Below are 23,915 nucleotides of genomic sequence, written 5' to 3' on the forward strand. Positions count from 1 at the left end.
TTCAGGCAAATGCAGCAAAGGTTCATCGATTTTCCAGGACGACGACCCGAACCGCTTCACGTGCCGCGTTTGCAGCAAGAACTTCAGTTTGCAGCGGCTCCTGAACCGCCACATGAAGTGCCACAGCGACGTGAAGCGTTACCTGTGCACATTCTGCGGGAAGGGCTTCAACGACACGTTCGACCTGAAGAGGCACACCAGGACGCACACGGGTGTTCGACCGTACAAATGCAACCTATGCGAGAAGAGCTTCACGCAGAGATGCTCCCTGGAGAGTCACTGCCTCAAGGTCCACGGTGTTCAGCATCAGTACGCGTACAAAGAGCGACGCACAAAGGTGAGCATTTAAGCAGTAATTAAATAACGTGAGAGATACAGTCTGTGTAAAAAGGGGTGGTCGCTGTGAAACGAGCTATCCCCACCACCTCGGTTCTTATGCTATTGCTCCGCCCACTCGTATTTTGGGCGGTTGAAAGTGAAGACATAAACTAATTATCAAATTTGAAGATGCTTTACTGATTCGTTGAGTTGAAGATGATTAGATGATTAACTATTGTAGTGAAGAATTCAATAATTTGTAATTGCTAGAGTTGATTTTACTTTGCCTTCAATGGTGTACAAAGTAGCATACAGTAATGATTAAGGGAAATTTTTAAAGTGCTGTGGTGGAATGCTTGCATAAAGACTTATCAGCATAAACAACGGGATAAAAGGAGCTAAATAGTATAGAAAAATATTTTGTGGGCCTTGACTAATTGTTGTTTAAGGTTATCATTATCGCACATTCAATTATCACACTGAGATAGCGATGATGGGCATTGAATACAGATTTGTTAGTGGTCTTTATCTAAATTATACAGGGTGTACAAAAAAGAAGAAAATACTTTAAAAATTCAAAATTTATTAGCTTCTCGAGATAATTTGATACAGTACCATTTAACCATCCCTACAAAGTACTATGTATTATATGGGTCGGTGCAAAAATTCGTGCTTTCACTGATAGGTGATATTAGGTATTCAAATAAGTATTTTTTGGCTACACCTACTTTCCTTTTACCAGAATACTCGCAAAAGGTCATACATAGCTAAGGAAAATACTTGGATTGAAAAGCCTTGAAATATATTTCTACCTTTAATAAAGCGAACGAACTTTTTCCACCGACCTAATATTATAAAATCGCAGATGTTGAATGAAACCCATAGACAAAACTCAGCTTCATCTCCCCTTCCCTTTCCCCCGTGCAGGTATACGTCTGCGAAGAGTGCGGTCACACGACGCAGGAGCCCGAGGTCCACTACCTACACCTGAAGGACAAGCACCCTTACAGCCCAGCGTTGCTCAAGTTCTACGACAAGCGGCACTTCAAGTTCACCAACAGCAATTTCGCCAACATGCTCCTCCAGGTGCGCACGTAGACTCTGACTAGAGTAAACGCAGAGCATGACCGCGTTCGTGTAGACGCTGTCGACTAGCAAACCCTGAACCAGGGAACGGTGTATACAGGGGTGACCGGCTTGATACGAACGCGTGGGACACCGTCTTCGTTCCCTAGGGGGCATAAACAATTACCGGAACGCGAAGCTGGGACCGTAGGGTAGGGACAAGTTGAAAGGAAAGGGGGTTAGGTTTAAACGAAAGTGCACAAAGAGAGGGAGCGAAACGAGGAAAGTGCGACGTATACTTTCGAGCAGATTAGGCGACAAGTACGACAGGCTCAAGCTAAGAGAACTGACGAATACAAGAGCACGAAATTGTTCTTGTAACTCGCGGAATGCGAACAGCTTTGTAAAAGTCTGCCTCGAAAGGCCTCGAGGCGACCATGTCGCATTTGGGTCGTGCCTCCAGCTTCCGAGCGGGACAGGGCCCGATGACGGCTGGACATAAGTCGTAGTGGGGAGGATTATGAACGAGGAAGGGGTCAGTGGAGGTGGCGATGATCTCGCCACTTGTTCACCAGCACCATCTAACGGACACCGGAGTAAACGTCGCGCGAAAAGTACCTGCAGGTGGCTGCCCTTTAGCGGTGACACACGACGACGGCGTCGAGGGCCGATGACGATCGAATTTCACCGAGAAACTGAGCACACCGCGATAGTCCGTTGCGAGGACTTTGGCCGAGACGCTATTCCTGGAACGCTTGAAAACGCTCGCTCGGTATGCACGGTGTCTCGCTTGTATCGAGCACGCGGGATCCTCTGCGCGCGTTACTTCTTACCGACTGTAGGTATAATGTGTATGAACATGTACGCGTATGTATGTATAGAGACTATGTTATTACTTTTAGACTATTAACGGAGACGAATCTGACGAGGCGATCGTGTGACACTTTGGGTCGTCGATTGAACTCAACTGGTGGGGACGGTTTATACCAGCAGGGATACATGTTTCAAATTTTTAAGCTCCTTTTTTTTTATTGACAATCAGTTGGCTTACCCTTTTTGCCTTAAGTTAGTGGCAGTAATCGAATTTTATCGCGTATTGCGACGTATATAATATAATTCAAATTTGAGGTAAATTGACGAGGTAAGTGTCAAACGATCGGCCTTGAAAGTCGCGGAAAGTACACCCGATGACTCGGATCGAACGTTTCAGGAATGACGATCAAACCATTTCCCGTCGCAGGGATATCCCTAGGCGGGAAGTGGGAAGCGCGATTTCTATTTGAACGATTTTTCTTCTCAAGCGATGCACGGCAAGTTACGTTGTTTTCCGACTTTGAGGGTGTGAAGAAAGTAACGGAGAAGCGGTCGATGTTTCAAGACGTCGGGCGATTCTTGAACTAGTTACACCGAGGCGACGATACTCCGTCGGTAACAATGTATCCTGTCTCGGGGTAATTTGTTTATTTCTTCCTTTTCTTCTGTGGACCGTTGTATTCCTCGTTGACTGACGCGCTCGGGGAAGCACTTTTCTTCTTATTACTCTTTGTTCTTAAATTAATAGTCGCCTATCGGTATGCACCTTGGGAAATCTGTGATATGATAAGACACGATTTTACTCGCTCCTCCGCGCACGAGATTTCGCTTCATGCACACGTTGGTTCTTTCGTGGGGTACGCACCGACATGGTGGAGTGAGAGATTACACGACACACACGTACACATATACTTCCACACGGCAGTCTTTCTGTTCACTACGAAACATTCAACTTGTACACCCGTTATTAGAAAATTTTGAGATTCCGCGTTGAAAGAACATCGTAACCGTCTGTAGGTAACATGTGCAGTCGATATGTTAGGTATCCAAAGTTCTCTAATGATAACGTAACGTATCTTTTTGGAAACGAACTCGGATTACGTTTCAATCTCTACATCGTTTCATTCAAAGTGAATGTTGAAAGGATGTTCTTCGATACCGACAGAAAGGAGCCGTGCACCAATGTATACACAGACACAATGGGGTTTCGTGCAATTCTACGGTGGTAGGACATATTTTAGTTTGGGGCGACACGTGGGTGGACGCACGTAGGAAATCGATAAGCGACGCGACTTTTGTAGCAAAAAATCCTACGGGTCCTCGTTGGGAGCGAGGACTTTCGCGAGAATTAAGCAAAATCCCGGTTACGTAGTTAGAGATATTGGCGACACGGTGGTAGGAAGCCGAATTACAGTCCGCGAAACGGGTATATACTTGTAGGGGCGAATCGGGTGCTGAGCAAACTGCACGATACAGCGCTCTTGTAAATCGAATTCTCCATGTTTCTGCTAGCAATTAATGATCGACAACGTTCGACTATGGCTTTGTGGATGTTCTCAAAACCCTTGGAATCTGCCAGAACTTTGTAACGCCCAAGAAAGTCACAAAGTACTGAAAGCAGGTCCAAGACCGCAGAACCCATAGACTACAAATCCTTCGAGCACTCGTAATAAAACTTAAACTAGTTTTCTATCGAGGATACGCATGGGAAAAGGTTAGAAACTTTTCGGAATGTATATTAAAGAACGCGGTGCAGTTTTTCGAATGACGCGAAGCCTCCAGGAAGTTCGCGATCAATGTAAATAGTAACGACGTAGTAGGCATAATTGTTAGATGATATTCGAGATCCTTTACGACCAACGTTAAGGAACGAATGCGTCCTGTTGGGTGAAATGTACATAGTAAATGTTTTTTTTAGTCGGGTTGCACGAGATAACGCAGAGTCTTATTTGCGATTGTATCAGTACCTTTCTTCTACTGTTTTTCTTCTTCGTTTAAATCGATAGCGTGTACTTTAAAAACTTGTATAGTAATTGTGCGATGAAGGGGGCTTGATCTTCGCGCGTTTCCGTTGGCAATACTCAAGGACAATGGTACTTCTCGTCGCAATCTTGTTTTCACGTCACGGATGATATTTTTATTGCTAATATTATTATATATATATATATATATTATTTCTATCATTATTTAATTTACGTCCAGTATTGTCTGAAACAGTAGTACTTAGATATTTTTATTCTCATCTAACTGTATCGAATCCCATTTATAATACCTGCTATCGTTCACATCAATATCCACCAACAGCTCTATCCATCTTGGCGCTTGGACGCGCGCAGGACTTTTATCACGCCGCAATAGTACTATCGCAGTTATTAATATTATATGATTATCGAATATCGTTATTGCTGCTCGATTAATGATTCTGGTTATTCACTTTATTATTAATATATGGATCTATATGCGCGCCCATATAGATGTATACATAGAGATATACGCGTGTATCGTTAATTTCTCCGCCTGCAGAAACGACGTTGCATCCCTCGTTCGCGGAAGGATCGAGAGTCGGTAGGTCTGAATCTTCGAATGACTGTTTTATATGTAAATGCGTTCTCGACGGGTGCGTGCGGCCGCGTGCGCGGGAGAGAGAGGCGGGCGTGTCCATTCAAATATACTGTGTATATCGTACGGGTGGCTTTTAAAATTTAGAGCGACCGCCACCCGGATATCGGTCCAGCCCTTAACCCGATCGTCGTTCAACTGATGCTAACCGTTACTGAAACGCGGATACGCGCTGTCTGTGTACGTAGAAATGCAAGAGATAATAAAATTAATATTATATGCAGCCGTGCCTTTCACTTCCCAATTACTAACGCCATCTCTTTGAATAACAAAAAGTGGAAGGAACAGAGACGATAAACAAGGAAACATTCCCATCAGATTTCGCCTCCTGCAACCCAAACGACCAGGATAATTACGCGCACAAGGGGAATGAACCACCGAGCTTCTGTATAAATACATACATATATTGAACTTCAGTCTCCACACGCTCTTCTCTCACAACCTCTCAACAGTTGCATTAATATAATACAATGAATGTTCAGCTCCTCCTCCTGCTAACCAGTCTTTTCGCGAGGCGCAAACGATACAGCCTCCCGGAAGCCCGAGCCACTGAAGGCTGGAGGCGGACCAGGCACGGTAGCGGCGATGAGACGAACCAGCGAACTTTCGTGTCGGTGTGCTCGCTAGGCTGCAATGTTCAAAATGATAAAGAGACACAGAGACATAGATGCTACGGCTACGGTTACACTACTACTCCTGGGTGTGTTTTATCTGCAACAGAGAATGACGCCGGGCGTGACGATGGTTCCTCGGTGGGGGTCGCGATGTTCACGGTGGGCTCATAATTATAGAGGGCTCGCCCGACCCCGACTCCACGGCGAACGGTGCCACGAGTTTGCGGGTTCCCGTCAGCGAGCGCTGCGCAGAGGCTCGGTAAACGTAACGCGAGCCTGGCCAGCGGTGTAACACGTTTCGAGGGTGGTGTTTGATTTACTCACTACTGATCACGGAGCTGAACGGCATGTATCTGGGCTTCGCGGGCACCTTGGGGGCGTCCTTTCTGCCCCGAGGCGACTGCTGCTCGCTGAGAAGGCGTTTCACCTGGGGAAACAGACGGTTCTTCTTTAAATGCTCCTTTGTACTTCGAATGAGAGAAACGGGGGTGCTTCGAAACATGTGCGTACAAGTTTCGGGGGTGAAGACGACGAACTAAGTTGGTGTGAGGGTGATAGTACACAGAGCATCGTAACTAGGAGCCAGCTCCTTCCCTGTTGATTATAGTTGGTCCAAGGTAATCGAATGCAGCTGGCATACATAGTTGAGAGAAGTTTTAGAGCTTTCTTTTCTATCTTCACACCCCCAACTTATATCCACATGTTTCGAAGCGCCCTCTATTCAAAAGGTTTTCGCCGTCCACGCTGCAGTAGCCCACCTGTTCGTCGATTGCATTGAACTGCCACTTCCACGTGTGGTTGTACAAGAAGGGGCGATGATCGAATCGGTTATCGTCGGGACTGTAAGTCTCCGCGTGACAGGACGGCGTCAGGATCGTCATTTTGTGGCGATTTATGGCGTAACACCTGTAGAAGTGTTTCACCTTATCCGCCACCTACAACGGGATTTTAATTCGAACTTAAGAGAGCCCTGGTTGCGCGTCAAGAGGGATTGGTAGTCCTTGAACTTATATTTACTTCTTTCGGGGTGCATTTATCCCACATGTGGACAAGTCTGCAGAACATGGTGAAGGGGCCAGCACAGTCCTGCTTCCTTAAACGGCCGAAAGTGCCCAGTTCTTTGTACGTCATGCCCATGTCCACCTCGTCCAGCTGCGAGAGTTGTCCTCCTTGAAGAGGCTCCAATTCTGCGGTTGGCGGCGCGTCTAGGATCCCGTCCAGAGCGGATATTCCGTGTTTCCTTCTGAAGAATGCCCGCAAATGGTACAGAACGTTTGTGAACAGGGTAATACGTCGTGGACAATCTTTGTGCACGTTCATTTAAGAAGCACTCCAAGTGGTAGGCTATGTACGGACCTGAAATAAGCGAGGAACGACTTCAAATCGTTCTTCGCGATTCCGCCTATGGGGTTGATGTCAGCACTGCTGCAATCGTATTTGGTGAAGTACCCTCGAAGAGACTCGTCTACGTTGCTGCTTCCCAGTACGAGAAGACCACCTGGACGCCCTCTAACCCACAGCATCAGTTGGGCAAACAGGTAAGCGATCACCATTCTCAGTCTTGCCTTGACAAACGATTAGGAGCAACGTGAATCCTTTCTAGTCACGGGAACAGTGGTGATGAGAAGTTTAAGACTCAAGTTTTATATGTAACTTAATAAATAACCTTCTTACTTTTCTCACCACTCACTGTTTAAACTTTCTTTTATTTACAACTCCGTAGGCAGGTCCGGCGCGTGGTGTTTTTCTTGTGTTTGGGATAAATGTTTGGCGCCCTTCCAAAAAAATTTATTTTCGAATTAATTGCGAATAAAAAGAACAGGAAATGAAAGTCAAATGAAAAGCTCTCTATAATATGATCTTACTTATGCCCTAGTTCTGCTTACACAAATTTGGGTTGCTTCAAGATTTATCTCATATATTTTAGGTCTTTTAGGCGCTGCTTCTCTTGCGGCGCCTGTGTGCATCGTGCACTCTGGGCATCTAACAACCGGGCCTGTCCGCAGGAATACAATTTTGGGGACGGATACTAACCTGTATATTTTGCAGGGCCAGGTTCTCCCTAGGAGATCCTCCCTGGACCTTGAATCTCGGAGTCAGCTTGGTGACTTGTTGGAATATGGTTAGAATAGCTGACACAGCGACGTCGATCACTATGCTGTGGTGATAGGAGCCAATCTGATTGGCGAGCTCTACGGCGCGTGCCTTCGTCTCGGCGGAGGAATTCTCTGTGCCCATGTAGCAAGTGACCAGAATAATGTTGCACAGTTGCTTTGGGTCTGTCGGCACGTACTCGCAATCCCCCACGATCTTCCTGATATCTGACAGCACCTGGGTGTCTGATAGCGCACATTTCATTAGGTGTGTTCCTTGATGATCATATGAGTATTCTAATAGTGCGTACCTCCTTTGTTCACTGAATCCACGATCATGTCGCACATGGAGTACACCATACATGCTGAAGAAGCTGAGTCCACCCCACCGCTTAATGGCAGGAAGAAACCTCCTTGACAGGAACGCCTTTTGCAAAGTATCGCGTGGTGATAAGTTTCAAGGTGTAATTTGATAATCAAGAGGTACGATAACTTACACGGGATGGTCCCCAACCCGCAATTTCAAGAAATTATGGACAAAAAGTTTTCAGACAAAAGTTACTTCTTTTAATTAGGGCTATCATTTGGTAATTTACAGTTCTTGCAGTTCGCGAATTACAACGCAAAATCGGAAAACAGCCGAATTTTCAGGGATCAATTTCACACCCTTAGAGTGAATTGGGGCAGCAAAAAATCCTGATATCCTCTACATATTCCCAAAGTTTCGTAATTTTTTAAATTTCAGGGTTGGAGATCTTTCCTTGTCAGTAGCTCTATGAGTTAAAAACCCTGAGTCGTAACAAACCTGAGGTAGTCCCAGAGCCAGCAAGCAGGCGCCATGGAGATTTCCTCTTCCGGAGTATGATAGAGGAGCTTGCCCGTTACGTTGTCGCTTTCGTAAGGACCCAGGTCAACATCTATTGGTCGATCTGGAGGATTTGAAATTAAGTTTTCAGAAGTAAGAGCAAAGTCCACCTTGACCCTAGGGTAGCTTGGCGACTTGGCAGCCAAGTGGGACCGTGATCTGATGTTGTTTCTGTAGCTCCTGCAGAGAAATCAAACAGTTAACCTCAAAAAGACGCTGCTAATTTAAAACTATATTACAGCTGACATTGCACACCTGATATCCTCCAGGTCGAAGGTGGCTACTGTTACCTCCACATCGTCAAGGGCAAACTGCTTGCCACGATTCAAGATCTGACCATTCAGGGTGATGGACGATCCTCCGTTAAAGTAGAGCCTGGATCCGTCGCAACCCCTCAGGTTGCTGAACATGTAACAGCCTCCGGACTTAAACGTAGCTGACTTAACTAGATCCACGGTAACGTACCCCTTTCTGAGCTCAAAGTATGAGCCACTACCTTTTAAAGGCAAGAATTTGAGGTTGAAGGAGTGTAAACAATCAAGGAAACTTGAAGAAATGTTACTCCACTGATAGTCAATAATCTAAGGGATGATTATACAGGCGAAAATAAGACGAAAATCAAAAGTTATGAAATTGCGTGCACCGAAGGCCTCAATTTTCTCGAAAATGAAGCTCTTTATTTTCCTGTTATTTTCGCCTGTATAATCAACCCCTAGAGTATTGACTGACTATCAGTAGAGTAACACCCTGTATATTCGTTACCATTTGCTATAATTTCGACACCGTCCAAAGACAGGGGGATGTGATTGCTCATTGGATTCCACAGCTCCTCGCAAATTTCAAAGCCCACACAGGTGTCCCTCGTTGATATCACAGCGTCACCGAATGGCACCCCAGTCTGGCCTGTTATCTGGGATATCATCCTTGGCAGAAAGTAGTCCTCCACTGTGCGTTCCTGCACGAATAATTAGAATGTGGTATTCAAGAATGTAGAGCTTGCAATTCACAGATTTTAGCCTCCTCTTTTCTGGGTAGTCTCAGTGGAACGGAAACCAGGTAAATCCTGTCCTAATTTTCTACTTGAATGAACAACCTTGGTCCACGGCGAGAACCATCTGGACTCTCTGTAATTCCCGTCTTCGCACATCTGCATCTTTGGCCTGATCAGCAGGATCCGGCGATTCAGGAACACTACTCTACAATTATAGGTTACGTTCTTGTGCATCACTGGCATGCCAATATCTATCAGCATATCCTCTGCGCCCGATGACTTCAGGATGGTTGCGAGCACCTCCCAGCTGTGCAGCAAGGTGTCTGGCTCGTAGAAGTGATCTTCGCAGCTGTAGCCACTGTCGAAGAAGAGCAACGATGGGTTCAACATCCCTAATACCCCATCTCATTAATGTGAAACAGTTTTCAGCAATTGTACCAACAGTAGTTAGAGAAGAAGGCGGAATGTTTCTTTGCTATCCTTTGAACTTTAGTGGCATCCATGGTTACTCTTGCATTAAGCGCAACTCCTAGGATTAGCGAATTTAAACTAAACTCTGTAGTACAATTGTGCGGGAAGACATGATCGTTTACCAAACTTCCAGCTCTGGACCGCTTCTGTAAGTAGCTCCAGCCTCCTTTGCCTCCTGGATGCTCTGCCAAATTCTTCTAGAGTTTCCGTCAAAGTCCATTGCCCACTGGTTCAGAGTGCAAACCGCCACAGTCACTGTGCGACCCATTTTTGAAGCTTTCCTCTCCCTTCAGACGGTGAAAGCCAGAAAAGCGTGGTCTATCTGCAGCAGAATTGGGAAAATTCTGGGTTTGTTAGTAAAGGGTAATTATGACGCTACCAGAAGATTATAGAATTAAATCTGTTATCAGAGAAGAGGATTGGTTGCTGACAAAGCAGCGATCCATTCCCAACTACCAATTGGACGCTCATTGATCTGTTCGAGGAAGGATATTTACTCTACGAGATAGAAGTATACATTCCGTTCTCGACTCTAGGGAACGTTGATTGATCAATAATGTTCAGAAGCAGACAGGGGGTAGGGGATGTGAATCCCCTACTGGTTCGTGCTGTCAAAGAATGTCAGCGATATCTCAGAGGGAACTGTTATTAAATTCCTCCGGCTTAATGCTTCATTTCCTTTGAATCGAAGCAGACTTAGCTTTCCTTTCGAACAAATTATGTACACGCTCCATAATTTGATTCAGTAGTTTCAGTTAAATAGTTAGATTTCAAGTTCACAGTAATCAATACATATAATTATCCCTTATCCCTATTATATCCTCCGTATACATTTTACTAGATAATCATAAACTACTAACGATTATTCACACGTCGATATCAAAAGAGTGTAAAATTTGTCTAAATTGAAGAATTCATTCTATGTGGATGATTAATGATAAGGGCGCAAAGTTTCCTTGTAGGGGTTGATAGAATCGAAAGAGGGGATGGGAGGGTCGTCTGGATGGACAAGGATCGATAAAGAAAGTTCTTTATTGCGAATAGTTTGGTGTTAGGCCAAGGTAGCACGACGAACCTCGAGGAACCGAGAGGGCAACAAACAATCACGAAGCCACTGGCTCCGCCCCCCCGTTTCCTCGTTGTCAGGGAATCGACGGGGGGTGGGTTTCGGGTGCCATCCGTCTTTCTCGAGGGCAAAGTCCCTGGTGGTAGTTGGCGCGGAGGATTCGTCTAGAGGACTATAGCGTCGCCCTCGAATCGCGGGGATTCTTCTTTAAGATGATAAGGATCGCAGTGTTCGCTGAAAATTGGGGGAAATGGCATTGAAGATGACGGGGATCGCAGTGCTTACTTAAAACAAGGGGAACATTGATTTGGGTGATAAGAAAGAGGTATAGTGTTTCAATGTTAAGCCCTTGTACGCGTAACATTTCTTAATGTAGGTAGTGGGGATCGTAGTAGTCCATTCAAATAGTGGGAAGATTTATTTTAGGTAGCAAGGATCGTCGTGAGGATCGTGCTCCTTTTCAAGCGTGGGAATTTTTATTTTTGTTGGTAGGGATAGTAGTGTTACTCTTTGTATAGTGGGACTTTTTAATTCAGGTACTGGGGAACTTATTTTATGCAGTAAAGACCTGAGGGTTCACTTCGGGTCAAGGGAATTCTTATTTTAGGTAATAGGAATCGTAGTCTCCTTTCACATCGGGGGAATTCTTATTTTAGGTGGTAGAGGGGATCATGCTGTTCCCCTTCAGATTGGGGGAATTGTTATTTTCGGTAATAGGGGTCGTAGTGTCCCTACTTTCCCTACTTTAAGGCAATTGAAATTTCTTCTTTATAGTTCAAGACATTGAAATTCCTACTTTAGGTAATAATATCCCTACTTTCCCTACTTTAAGGCAATTGAAATTTCTTCTTTATAGTTCAAGACATTGAAATTCCTACTTTAGGTAATAATTTCCCTACTTTAAGGCAATTGAAATTTCTTCTTTATAGTTCAAGACATTGAAATTCCTACTTTAGGTAATAATTTCCCTACTTTAAGGCAATTGAAATTTCTTCTTTATAGTTCAAGACATTGAAATTCCTACTGTAGGTAATAATATCCCTACTTCCCCTACTTTAAGGCAATTGAAATTTCTTCTTTATAGTTCAAGACATTGGAATTTCTACTTTAGGTAATAGGGATCATAGCATTACCCTCCTAATTTCAGGAATTCCCATTTAGATAACTACCCACCGAACACTGACAAGTACCACGTAGCCCAAAATGACGAGCTCCAACGAAAAGTGCGTTTTGGACGCAACAGTCCCACCGCTTAAAGATTCCACTCCTCAACAGCACCAACTTGATCGTTCCAATAAAAGCGACGATAATGAAGAAGACGAGGGAGTCGATGCGGACGAGAGATAACGAGGAATGCCGGGCGATATTTTCACCTGCAGCAGGGTGAAGGAACTTCAAGCCATGCTCTTCCCAATTCAACCGATCCCTGGTAAACACCCATAAAGAATCCAACATCGACTCTTGAAAGAATATTTACCCTTGTATCACACTTCATGCTACCCAGTGTAAATTTATTGGCCGCAGGTGGAGCCCTGGCAAGCCTTCAAAGGCTCCAAGAGCTGCAACTGTTGCAGCTGGGGCGCTGCGAAGTGCAACGACCAGAAACGGAAGTTCCGTTGTTCTCGGTGGCATTCGGGGCCAGAGAAGATCAGCAATCGAAGGAGACACTTCGTAGCGTGTTAGACACCCGCTGCATGATCGATGGAATCACTCAGGAGGCTGCAAGGTGGCCCACGGAGTGTCAAGTAAGAAATCAACCACTAAGCGTATACCACGTGCGGAACTCCTCCAGGCATATCTCTTAATCACGGTCGCTGAACGCCTATGCGCGTTCCTCGCACACGTTGCGTGCACTGAACCAACGCAATTATGCCTGTAACTCGAAGAGTTAAAGAAGATAAAAGACAGTAAATGGGAGGTCGAAAAAGGATTACTAAGGAATTCTTTGATTCGTTGAATTTCTAGGTACTTCCGGATAGGGTGACGCATGTAGAGTACACTCCAACAGTTCCAGAACCGTTGTACGTGCCAACTGGAAGAGAACCGAGACCAAAGCCATTAGGGGACGAGTATGGGACAGTAATATTTCGCTACCATCCCATTGGTATCACTAATTATGTGAGTCGAGGATAGTTTACCATAAAATGAAGGCGTCACTGTGACTGTAACTTTAATCACCACAATTTTGTGTTTTTAAAACTCGAGTTCATCACGGTTTAATAAAATAACGAGGGTTTTTGTTTCCTTAATTTAGAAAGTTTCTTTCTATTTAGAGTTATCAATATATATCTATAATTTACAGATGCATATCTATTTGTTTCTATTTAGAATTATAAATATTTGTATTTAGAGGTATAGATGCATTTCTATAATTCAAAGATATCTTTTTACTTTGATTTAGAATTATAGACAAATTTCCATAATTTACAGATTTGGAATATTTCTGTTCCTAAAAATAGCACAGCTGAGATTATCTTTGTCCCCTACATAAGTTTAAGAAAACTACGTTCCACAATCTTTTCCACCCTTTCCTCCTTTTCTTCTATAATCTCCTAATAAAGCTTCCACAAGGTGAACAATGAGAGCATTAACAGTTCAGCAGATCTTGCGTGGGAGGAAGCACAGTCCTGCCGCTTTCAACGGCCCTACCATCAGATTCAGGCATCTCCAGCAACGACTCCATAGACGTCGACAACGTCCTCTTCGTAGCTAGGTCGTCCGACCCGCCAGACAACACCGACCTGCAGTTCGAGTCCCGTTTCGAGTCTGGGAATCTGTGCAAAGTGGTGAAGATCACAGACACTTATTACCAGCTGCACCTCAGGAAGGACCTTTACACCCAGAGGCACACGCAGTGGTATTACTTCAGGATATCGAACACAAGGAGCGGAACCACTTACAGGTCGGTTTGCCAAAGAATCGCACTTCACTTTATCGTAGACTTGAAAACTTGTAGAGCACACAGGGGATCATAAAATATAATTTCAATATAGAGACAAGGAAATAGATTAATCCTCTACATTGCGCCAGCTTCTGGGTAATATAGTTTCAAATAATTGTAGATTGTCTATCGTGAACCTCTGCAAAGAAGAAAGTCTGTACAACGAGGGACTCAGGCCACTGTTATATTCCACTGAAGATGCTAAGAGGAGAGCAGTCGGTTGGAGAAGATGCGGCGATAACATTGCTTACTACAGAAATGATTCGTTGTAAGTGCGTTCATCGTTTTTGTGCCCCACAATGTGCAAAGCGTTTCTGTGTCTGTTTTTTTAGGAGCGACGAGGAGAAGGAGAAGCATACGTTGTCGTTCAACGTGTCCTTTCCTCACGACAGGGACACTGTCTACTTGGCCCACTGTTACCCGTACACTTATACTGATTTACAGGTAATGGTTTTGAATATTTTTTAGCGCTTCTAGTAAATTTACCTAGTATCAATTTTGGGATACTTTCGATGGCGATGTTTAGAAAGAAGATTGGTGTTAGAAGTTCAGTAGATTCAGAATGTATGAGTCAGAAAATCAGTAGGTAACAGTAGCATACGTCAGACGTGTAGTGCAAGGAAGGAAGGATTGCTCTATTGAATCTTCAATTCTATTCTCACAAAATGTGTAGGAATAGGTTTTGTAGTTCCTGTGTGTCCGGGAGCCACGGGAAAAACGGACCTCGGGCGATGGAACTTGAACCCGCGATCGGCGGATCGATTCTCTGCTTACTGGTCAGGCGGCTAACTACCAAAGCCGATCCTCCGAGGTCTCTTATTCTCGTCTCCCTTTTATGGGGATTCCTGGTCCTACAAATGGAACACAGCAAAGTTATTTCACAAACTGAATAGTTTTCATGCTAAGATCGTTATTCCATGGATAATGTTGAAAGAAGAATACCAATTTATATTGAAATTACTAGGAATATCTCGGCAAGCTCGTCGCCGACCCCGTGAAAACGAGGTTTACGAAACTGCGATTATTGTGTCGCACTCTGGCTGGGAACGGAGTGTATTATTTGACCATCACTGCCCCAACCTATGAGGAAGAGGTACGCCGAAAAAGGGGGATCGTTATCACGGCCAGAGTTCACCCTGGTGAAACACCCTCTAGCTGGACGATGAAGGGGATCATTGACTTCTTGACTGGGGAGTCTGATCAAGCTAAGGTAAGTTGGGAGATTAAGTATGATAAGTTGATAATAGAATTGTGTGAGACGTCTCTAGCACCCTATATTTATTCTGTGGAACCTTCAGTATCCAATATTTCCTAATGGAATCTGGTATCCCAATGGAGCGTTGAGTACCCCATATTTTCCTTTAGAGAAAGCTAACGTTTACTTCCCCATAAAACATTAGGTGCTCAATATTTTCTAATGGAAACTGAGCAACCCTATATTTTCCAATGGAAAATCCGGTGCTTTTTACTTGCCATTAGAAATTAGTGTCCTTGAGTTTAACATGAAACTCCAGGTATACAATAGATTCATATAGAATCTCAACTAATCTTAATTCTCTACTGAAACCTCGGGTACCTCAAACCCCCCAATTAGTGTTCCTTCTCGAGAATTAGACGCATTGTGCTATTTAAAAATAAATTTTAAAACCAAAAAATAATGTTTCGCTTTGTACAAATTTTGTATTAAATAAATAAATTTACCAATTATATTTAATACCTATTTTTTCATTCACACAAGTTTTGTATAAATTAGACAGGAATAATCATTTAGTTAAAGTTGTCTTGTGTTTTTGATAAAAATTATCAACATTATTCCAAAAATATAATTTTTGCAATATTTTCTTCAATTTCTCGAGAATTCTCAAGAAATATGATCTCATTTCTGATTTCTCGAGAAACAAAAATTATCGAGAAATCAGGAACACTACCCCCAATACGCCATCATCTAAGGCTGCCAATCCTGAACCCCCAAAAAGCTTTCAACCATCCCAAAATATTCCAGGCGCTTCGAGAGAGGTTCGTGTTCAAACTAGTGCCAATGCTGAATCCCGATGGGGTGATAGTTGGCAACAATAGGTGCTCACTATCAGGGAAGGACCTGAACAGGCAATACAGAACCGTCATGAGAGAGAGTTACCCCTCAGTATGGCACACGAAACTGATGATTCGAAGGCTGCTCGAGGAGTGTGGCGTTGCTATATACTGCGATTTGCATGCCCACTCCAGGAAGCACAATATATTTGTCTATGGGTGTGAGAGCAAGAGAGCTGGACCTCAGGCCAGGCTCTCAGAGCAAGTGTTTCCACTGATGGTTCACAAGAACGCTGCTGACAAGGTGAGGTATTCTTTCTATCAACATCCACTCTTAATAATTAAACACAGGAGTGAAAGCATCTGCCGTCGCCTTGAAAATTAGAAAAGTATCGATTAACTAAGTGATCTTGCCCATTAAATGAAGTATACCAAAGCATTCACTTTTAAATACCTTGATACCTCCTATTCCAGTTCTCCTTTGAGAACTGCAAGTTTCACGTGGAAAAGGGTAAAGAGGGGACCGGGAGGGTCGTCGTCTGGTCGATGGGGGTGCAGAACAGTTACACGATGGAAGCATCCATGGGAGGATCGAGGATAGGCTCCAGATCTGGGACCCACTTCTCCTCTCAAGACTACGAGCAGATCGGTAAAGTGTTCTGCGAGACTCTGCTGGACTTCTTCGACCAAGATCCCGTCAAGGTATTCCACTCCTTATTCTATCATGGCGATACAAAACTATTTTGCAACATAATTCCTCATCCTCTGGTGTTTGCCCCTGGAAAATGATTTCTTGGTCTGTGATTGGATACCAATCTCGGTGAGGCATCATTGAATCATTGCTAATGCGAGTGCAACCTTCGTTGGTTAACAAAAGTAGATACAGGAAGGATACTGTTCATTTAGGCTACATTATTGGGCTTGGAAGGAGAGGCTTCGAAGCAAGATAATTGGTAGGCTGATGAAGGAAGGCTCCAGCGCGGAGGAACCAACCAATATTGATTTAACAGACTACTCTAGGTACTCTGCGATATTAGTAGCCACTTGAAGTAGATAAATATTCGCTCATTCTATCTACTTGAGGCTTGCAAGTGCAGACAATGTCACGGCTGCGCTTGGAACCCTCGTGTAGCAGCAACTTAAACCATCGGCTATGCCAATTACATGTGTCAGTTATCTGGTTCCTTTTGCACCAGTGACGAAGGAGACACGTCAGACAGCTCTATCTCCGAGAAAGAAGGAATAGAGTTCGCACAAGGGTCATGGAGCTGCGACATAAGGGATTCAACAGTTTCCCCGGAATACATTTGCCCACCACCACCGACTCCCACGTTCGTTCCACCTCGAAGTTTCGAGCTGGCTAAAAGAAGGAGCATGAAAGGATTGGCAGCTGGCAGAAGCTACCTCCAACGCAGGAGGATGCTGGTAAAGCCTCTCCTTTCTCAATTTTATTTTAGAGTACCATAGATAGAATACATATAGCACATGGAGGCACGTGCAAGTTAAGTGGCGCAAGACAAACCAATTAATAATCTACCAAATAAAACCCTACCTTAATCAGAGTGCAAATAAATAAAAAAAGTAAGAATTTAAAGTAATATAATTCACACGAACCTGATACAAGGTAAGAAGCAATAGACAAATACATAGGAAATAATCTATAAATCACATAATACCATTATACACATCACATCACGAAAGAGACATGGAGGAGATGGAAGTGGATGAGAAAACAAAAAATACAAACCCAATAAAAGAGACTGTAGCTGAGGAAAAGAGACTGTAACTGGAAAAATGAACTAGAGTCTAAATCACAATCATATAACAACAGCTACTTTAATCTTATTGAAGACAACATAAAATTGAATACACTCTGGTTTACCAAATACAAGCAAAAACCAAACAGGAAAACGATATCAATAATAAACAGGATTAGAAGCAATCACCACAAAACCAATGCACACCTATATAAACTCACCATTTTACCAGAACCCAAATGCAAATGTGGGTATGAAGAAGAAGACTTAAACCATATGATCTTCACATGCCCCCTGAATAAAGAGGTTACAGACAATTTCAATAAATTCATCCAGACGAAAGGAATACATGCTCCATACGACATTACGGCTCTAGCATTTAGCAACGACATTGAAATCATAACTAACATAGCACAGGCCTTTGCCAGCATGAACACACAAATATAAACATCCAAACAAAACAAACAAGTAAATAAATTTCAGATAACAAAACAAGATACAAAGGAGGATAGTGGAAGGAAGAAGGAATTAAAATACTGTGGTATCAGCGAAAGTTAAATCCACACAAACACTATATCTATCTAGAGTACCATAAGTACGTGTTAATTTGAAATGTACATGATGAAATGTAATCAGGGTAGGAGAGCAGCGATGGACCTGCCAACCACTGATCCAGGCAGCGATCTATACGATTTCGTGGATTCCGGGGACGAAGGTCTGGCGAGACCGAAAGGTAAGCAGTGGAAGACTAATAATGGGTCGTGATCTTCAAAAGAAGGTTTGAACTGTGAGTGGTAACAAAAGTAAAATAGTTTCATCCGGAAGAATCGTACCTCAACATTTATACCCCATAGATTGTAGGATTAAGCTAAGTTATGAAGGTTTTAAGCTTTCTTTTCGCCACCTAGTGAGAATGGATATAAGCATGAATATTTTGAAGTCTTAAGGACACCCTTCTTCGTAGCTTTCTCAGCGAGGATTCGTGAACACTTCAAAGGAGAAAGTGTTGAGGTGGACAGGGAGAAGGAGGAAGTCACTGGTGACGATCTGGTTCTACCGGAAATAGTCAGACCTCGCAGTGTATCGCTGGGCGAAAAATTGACTGTGAACACGGAGGAAAGAAAGACGAACAAGCAACCATCTTGTCTTCATTTTGTCAGGCAAGGAAGCATTCTTAAAGAATTCGTTTCAGAATTCATTGCCTTGGTTCAATTTATGCAGGACGTTGAGGCATAGATCACCAGTCCCATTGAAGACCAAAGACATACAAATAAAGCTCAGCTCTCTGCGCCAGCAAATATGGATGGGAGTCCCTTTGAACGTTGAGAACAATATCCAGAAGAACATAGAGCACCCCTTTGCGAAGGGGCCTCTGAGCTGGGGAGTATCCAATATGGCGCTGGCACAGGGGAAAGTAGAAAGCAACACTTTGCTCAAGTTTGTTTAATTTCATTATTCGGTATTTCTCATAATCACGGCCGGCGTAAACTTTTGCGGAGCCGAGATCCAAAATTGTGCGAGCCCAAACCAAACGCATTTATATGTACTTCTAAATTTTATAATAATAAATATCTATGCATCGGGCCCTGCTAAATTTACGATGAGCTTCTCGTGGATCGCGGGGCTTTCTAAAGCGCGGGGAACCCGCCTCGCGTCAACCCTGCTCATAAGAATCTCACACAGAATCAAAAGATCTATCATAACTATCTTATACATGATTTCCAGATCCTGCACCAAAAAGCTACAATCCCTTGAGTACATTAGTATAGATGGCAGCATGATCGATAAAAGAGCAGAAGGCAGACGTAGACGCGAGGAGGCAACGCTGGCCCACCGAGAAGCCAGCCAGGAAGTCGAGGACCAACGCCAAGATCCCGCGCGAAAGGCGAGGAAGAAGTCCCGCTTAAAATGGCAGAAAATTGTCAGCATCAGTTCCAAGATCAAAGAGACGCGTCACGGAAAAACGTCCATCCTGACGATTAACGCGGATTCCTTGAAATTGGTCAGAGTCGAGGTGCCTTCGAAGCAGCAACCGAGGCCGCGCAGGATCGAGCCCAGGAGGAAGTACGGAAAAGGTGGCACCACCTGTACCGTCTCCAATATTGGAAAGTCGAGCGTTGTTAAATCGCAGTCGCGATGTCGTACGCAGCTGCAGCCACTGATCGTTCCTTTGTGCGACAGTTTCTCCTCTGACGACTCTGTCCATTCACCTAGACAGAGGGTCTCCAAGAAGAAGCAGAAGAAAAAGAAACAATCGAAGAAGATTAAGTCGACATCCACTGAGAAACGAAAGAAGCGCGCCACTAGCGCCAACCCACTGCGCAACTCCTAAACGATTTGGTGCGCAGGTGGGGGGCAGGGGACGTCCACACGCCACAGTGGGTTCCTACATTAATATACGAATTTTTACTTAATATTTCTCGATGTACGATCGAGAAAGGGATCATGAACTTTTCACATTACCAAAAAATTATTAATTACCAAAAGGGTGTGGAGTTCGGAGCCATAATTGTGACTGCTGGTAGCTGATTACTGAATATAAATAAAAAATACCTACTTTCTGTGTTGTTTCTTCCAATTAAGTGAAATCTTCACGAGTATTTAATTCGTACTACTGTTGTATTTGTCGCGTTACATGTACTTTGATAAACACGTATAAGATCCAGCAATAGATACCTTTTTTTACAGTTACGGACGGACTGTTTTTAATAAAACCGATACTTTAGATGTCACTGTACCGTCATTTGTCGTTCAATTAAGAATTAAGGCAATCGTTATGTAACGAAGCGTCACGAGATAACAAGGGGCGTCTGGTGGCCAGCTACGCGAGATAAACAACCAGGGTACTCACGTTATTACGTTGGTCCAGACGGAGGAACTGGGCGATCGTACGAGTCTTCTGTTCAGATATTGTGTCAATCGCGCATTCTTCAATTGACATGCGCGGCAACCGTCTTCTCCTCCACGTGCTTTTCAACGACAATCGACAAATCCGCGTTCGAACCAAAACATAACCTCACAAAGCGTTCGCGGTGGATTTAATAACAGTCCCTGTTAGCATAATTCGATGCTTTTATAATAAACTAATCCCGAAATGTACATCTCGACAACGCGTCCCGTTTGACGAATGAGTGTTTTGGAAAGATGCGCGATTGCTATACGATCCACTTAACGAGATAGGACTTAATATGTCAGTTTTTCATCAATGACCTGATGCTCAGCACACAGTGTATTGCACAATGTAATTCTTTAAGGGAATTACTGCGGATCGAGATTCTTCCAGGGGATTTTTAATTTATTTTCGCGTGCTGTTCCGATTGCATTTACGAACCGTTATCGCGACAGATGCTCTCGATGCTCTTTTTGAGAGCAGCTGCCATCTGGTGTGAGTATAAAGGACTGCAGATTTGTAGATAATTTTTTGCGTGCGACCTCCTTTTTTTAGTTTATTGGATAATGGCAATGGGTTGTTGCTTTGTAATTTCCTTTGATTGTAAGTGGTGTGTGTAATACTTCTGGGTTTAATAAATAAAAAAGATGCGTTATTAAATTGTCTTATTTTCTTGTATTTCACGTTTCCTACGTGTAGCACTTACACCTTGAGATCCACGTACTCCAGAAATTCTTCGCATACACTACACGCTCTATACATTCACACTCATATGGCACAGATTAAACTTCACGACCACATTACACACATCACACTTCAACATTACACTTCCAAATTACACTTCACTCTTCACACTACTTATGAATGGCTCTCAACTTAGAAAGTATTTAGTCGTCTTACCACAGTGATTACTTAATGGTGATTACTTAAGTAAGTTATTGTGTTTCTCAGGAAAACGGAACAAAGTTGCAAATGACAAAAATTTTCAGCAATGTCGCAAATGAAATTTCGTTTTCTGGAAACCATAGTCCGGGGTTGCAACTTTGTGCGCTTTCGCGAGAAGCCCAAATTCGACCTGCAACATTGTTGCAGGTGCAAGACTCGTGTAATAGAACACCGAACGAGCTGCTTTCAAGTTGCCGCACGCGCAAGAGAAGCAGACCTTCCCATTCCCTGCTTCTTTTGCATGTGCAGCGAGAAAATCTGCCTCTCTTGCAGGTGCAAGAATCGCGCAATGAAATTCGTAACTTGCGGTTTTGGAGATGCTGCACCTGCAAGAGAGAAAGATTTTCAGCCTGTACCTGCAAGACGAGCTCGAAACGAAATATCAGCTTCTCTTGTAGCTGCAAAAAATAGAGAATTGTTCCATTGTCGTTTACATGATTCTTGCACCTGCAACGAAGTTGCAAACCGAAATTAGGCTGCCAAGAAAAATGCACAAAATTTTAAACTGAGATAATGGTTTCTGAATTCTGGATGTTCATTAACAATAGTTTTTTTTTTAAATTCATAAATTTCGAGACTGTTATACGGGAATCCACCCTTAAATGCTACTTTAAGGTACTTTTAGTACAATGTCTTAAGAGGAAAAGAAATAAATAGAAAAACATGCATAAATTTAAACAATTTTGTAAATTTTTAAAATTTACAAAATTGTTTATAACTTTTAAAATTTATGCATGTTTTTGTATTTATTTATTTTTTATAGTCTCTTAAGACATTGTACTAAAAGTACGTAATACAAATTTTATATGAAAACTGTTAATTATCTTGAAAAAAAATTCTTAAAAGTGTTTTGCTCTCCCGGCCGTCACAGTGGTGTTTCGGACCCGTGTTTCACGAAATATAAAAACACTTATAACTGTAAAACTAAACCTTATCGGACATATGCGTACACCAGCCTTTTTTCTTACACTGACGAGTGGAACCGACCCTCAAATACTCCCACATATTTATAAACACCCTCTACATTTAAAACCAGTGTAAAAACGTTGTCGAAACGTTACCAGTAATATAGAAAAGGCTTACAAGTACTGTTGGAATAGTAGAGGACTGGCATAGGAGTGAAACGGGAATACTGGAAGAACGGCAGATAACAAGTGCAAATAGTACGAATAATATGAATAGGTCAGTAGAGTGAGTTGAGCAGATCATATGGCCTACGTGGTTAGCGCGAGGAATATGAATAACACGGCCAACAATGTGTGACCTAATGTGAGAAGTGTGAATAATGCAGAAAGTTTAAACAATATCCACAGTGTGATAAAACAGCCTGATTATCATAAGCACTTTAACAATAACAATTGTCTGAGTTGCACGTAAACGATTTAGCAGCAAAATGTACCAAGAAAATGTAAGACGTAAAAACAAGCCAATCCACAATACCACAAGTGCCTTTATTTCCAAATACAATATCTATAACCTTCTAATACATAATTCTAATATACTCGCACAAAACATTCTCACTTTAAAAATAAATTGTTACGTACCTATATATATAATAACCCAGAGCTTCCAAGCTTATATATATATATATAATAACCCAAAGCTTCCAAGCTTTTATATATATATATATATATATATAATAACCCAGAGCTTCCAAGCTTATATATATATATATATATATAATAACCCAGAGCTTCCAAGCTTTTATATATATATTTATAATAACCCAGAGCTTTCAAGCTTATATATATATATATATATATATATATATATATATATATATATAATAACCCAGAGCTTCCAAGCTTATATATATATATACAATAACCCAGACCTTCCAAGCTTATATATATATATATATAAAAGAGCTTTGAAGGTACGTAAGAATTTATTTTTAAAGTGAGAATGTTTTGTGCGAGTGTATTAGAATTATGTATTAGAAGGTTATAGATATTGCATTTGGAAATAAAGGCACTTGTGGTATCGTGGATTGGCTTGTCTTTACTTCTTACATTTTCTTGGTACAGTTTGCTGCTAAATCGGTTACGTGTAACTCAGGCAATTGTTATTGTTAAAGTGCTTATGGTAATCATATATATATATATACATACCACACTACCTTAATTGTAGTCAGTTGACGGGCCAACGGCCACAAAAAATATCGTCAACCTTAAATAACCATTGAATCGATGCCAATTCAGAAGTCGACTTATGGTAAATCCACCTGCGGATTATGCTAAATGATATTATTTCAACCGGTCGCATCGACGAGTGTCATTAAGTCAAAAAAGTCGGGTCATCGAGCATTGACCTGGATATCCGGCGATTGTAAGCGTAAATGAACGTAAGCTCCTCGACTTCCCACGGAACGTGGTCTAATGAAAACACCAGCCGCCATCTTGCGAGCGTGTTCTTACGCAGAGCTGCATCACTTCC

The 23,915-nt window shown here is 42.7% G+C and overlaps 3 protein-coding genes across 12 annotated transcripts in view; 2 read left to right on the forward strand and 1 right to left on the reverse strand.

Moving 5' to 3' along the window:
• LOC143378742 (uncharacterized) overlaps window positions 1–5,038 on the forward strand; it is a 77,883-nt gene extending 72,845 nt beyond the window's left edge. For 4 of the 5 annotated variants that reach the window (XM_076830682.1, XM_076830679.1, XM_076830681.1 and 1 more), the window contains exons 8-9: window positions 38–337; window positions 1,246–5,038. In XM_076830682.1, the coding sequence (XP_076686797.1) occupies window positions 38–337; window positions 1,246–1,416 (471 nt within the window). In that variant the 3' untranslated portion in view covers window positions 1,417–5,038. Of the gene's footprint in view, window positions 1–5; window positions 338–1,245 lie in introns of those variants that run through there. The other variant, XM_076830683.1, reaches the window with a different exon arrangement.
• Window positions 4,247–21,271, reverse strand: Nadsyn (NAD synthetase). Of its 6 annotated transcripts, XR_013088347.1 has the most exons (14): window positions 20,496–21,086; window positions 9,972–10,171; window positions 9,481–9,736; window positions 9,150–9,342; window positions 8,643–8,883; window positions 8,328–8,567; window positions 7,834–7,949; window positions 7,464–7,768; window positions 6,786–6,994; window positions 6,447–6,672; window positions 6,188–6,364; window positions 5,754–5,856; window positions 5,217–5,526; window positions 4,247–5,143 (listed from the first exon to the last, which is right to left on the reverse strand). XR_013088347.1 is itself a non-coding variant. In XM_076830688.1 (13 exons), exons 2-13 carry the CDS (start codon window positions 10,115–10,117, stop codon window positions 5,498–5,500), a joined length of 2,241 nt encoding a protein of 746 aa, XP_076686803.1. In that variant the 5' UTR covers window positions 10,118–10,171; window positions 21,228–21,271; the 3' UTR covers window positions 5,199–5,497. The 6 variants fall into 6 exon arrangements, 5 of the variants coding, with proteins under 5 accessions (XP_076686803.1, XP_076686804.1, XP_076686800.1 ...); XM_076830688.1 differs by lacking the exons at window positions 4,247–5,143; window positions 20,496–21,086 and adding an exon at window positions 21,228–21,271 and having other exon boundaries at window positions 5,199–5,526; XM_076830689.1 differs by lacking the exon at window positions 4,247–5,143 and having other exon boundaries at window positions 5,199–5,443; window positions 20,496–21,087.
• Window positions 11,140–20,203, forward strand: LOC143378738 (cytosolic carboxypeptidase 2). The gene is made up of 15 exons (XM_076830670.1): window positions 11,140–12,344; window positions 12,440–12,660; window positions 12,881–13,033; window positions 13,510–13,817; window positions 13,978–14,124; window positions 14,189–14,300; window positions 14,821–15,066; window positions 15,859–16,191; window positions 16,362–16,589; window positions 16,816–16,907; window positions 17,084–17,312; window positions 18,281–18,377; window positions 18,609–18,804; window positions 18,866–19,081; window positions 19,370–20,203. Exons 1-15 carry the CDS (start codon window positions 12,269–12,271, stop codon window positions 19,974–19,976), a joined length of 3,261 nt encoding a protein of 1,086 aa, XP_076686785.1. The 5' UTR covers window positions 11,140–12,268; the 3' UTR covers window positions 19,977–20,203.
• Window positions 21,272–23,915: the final 2,644 nt, after the last annotated feature.

The sequence above is a fragment of the Andrena cerasifolii genome, chromosome 2 (genome assembly GCF_050908995.1).
Source record: "Andrena cerasifolii isolate SP2316 chromosome 2, iyAndCera1_principal, whole genome shotgun sequence".
In the NCBI taxonomy this organism is placed as follows: domain Eukaryota; kingdom Metazoa; phylum Arthropoda; class Insecta; order Hymenoptera; family Andrenidae; genus Andrena; species Andrena cerasifolii.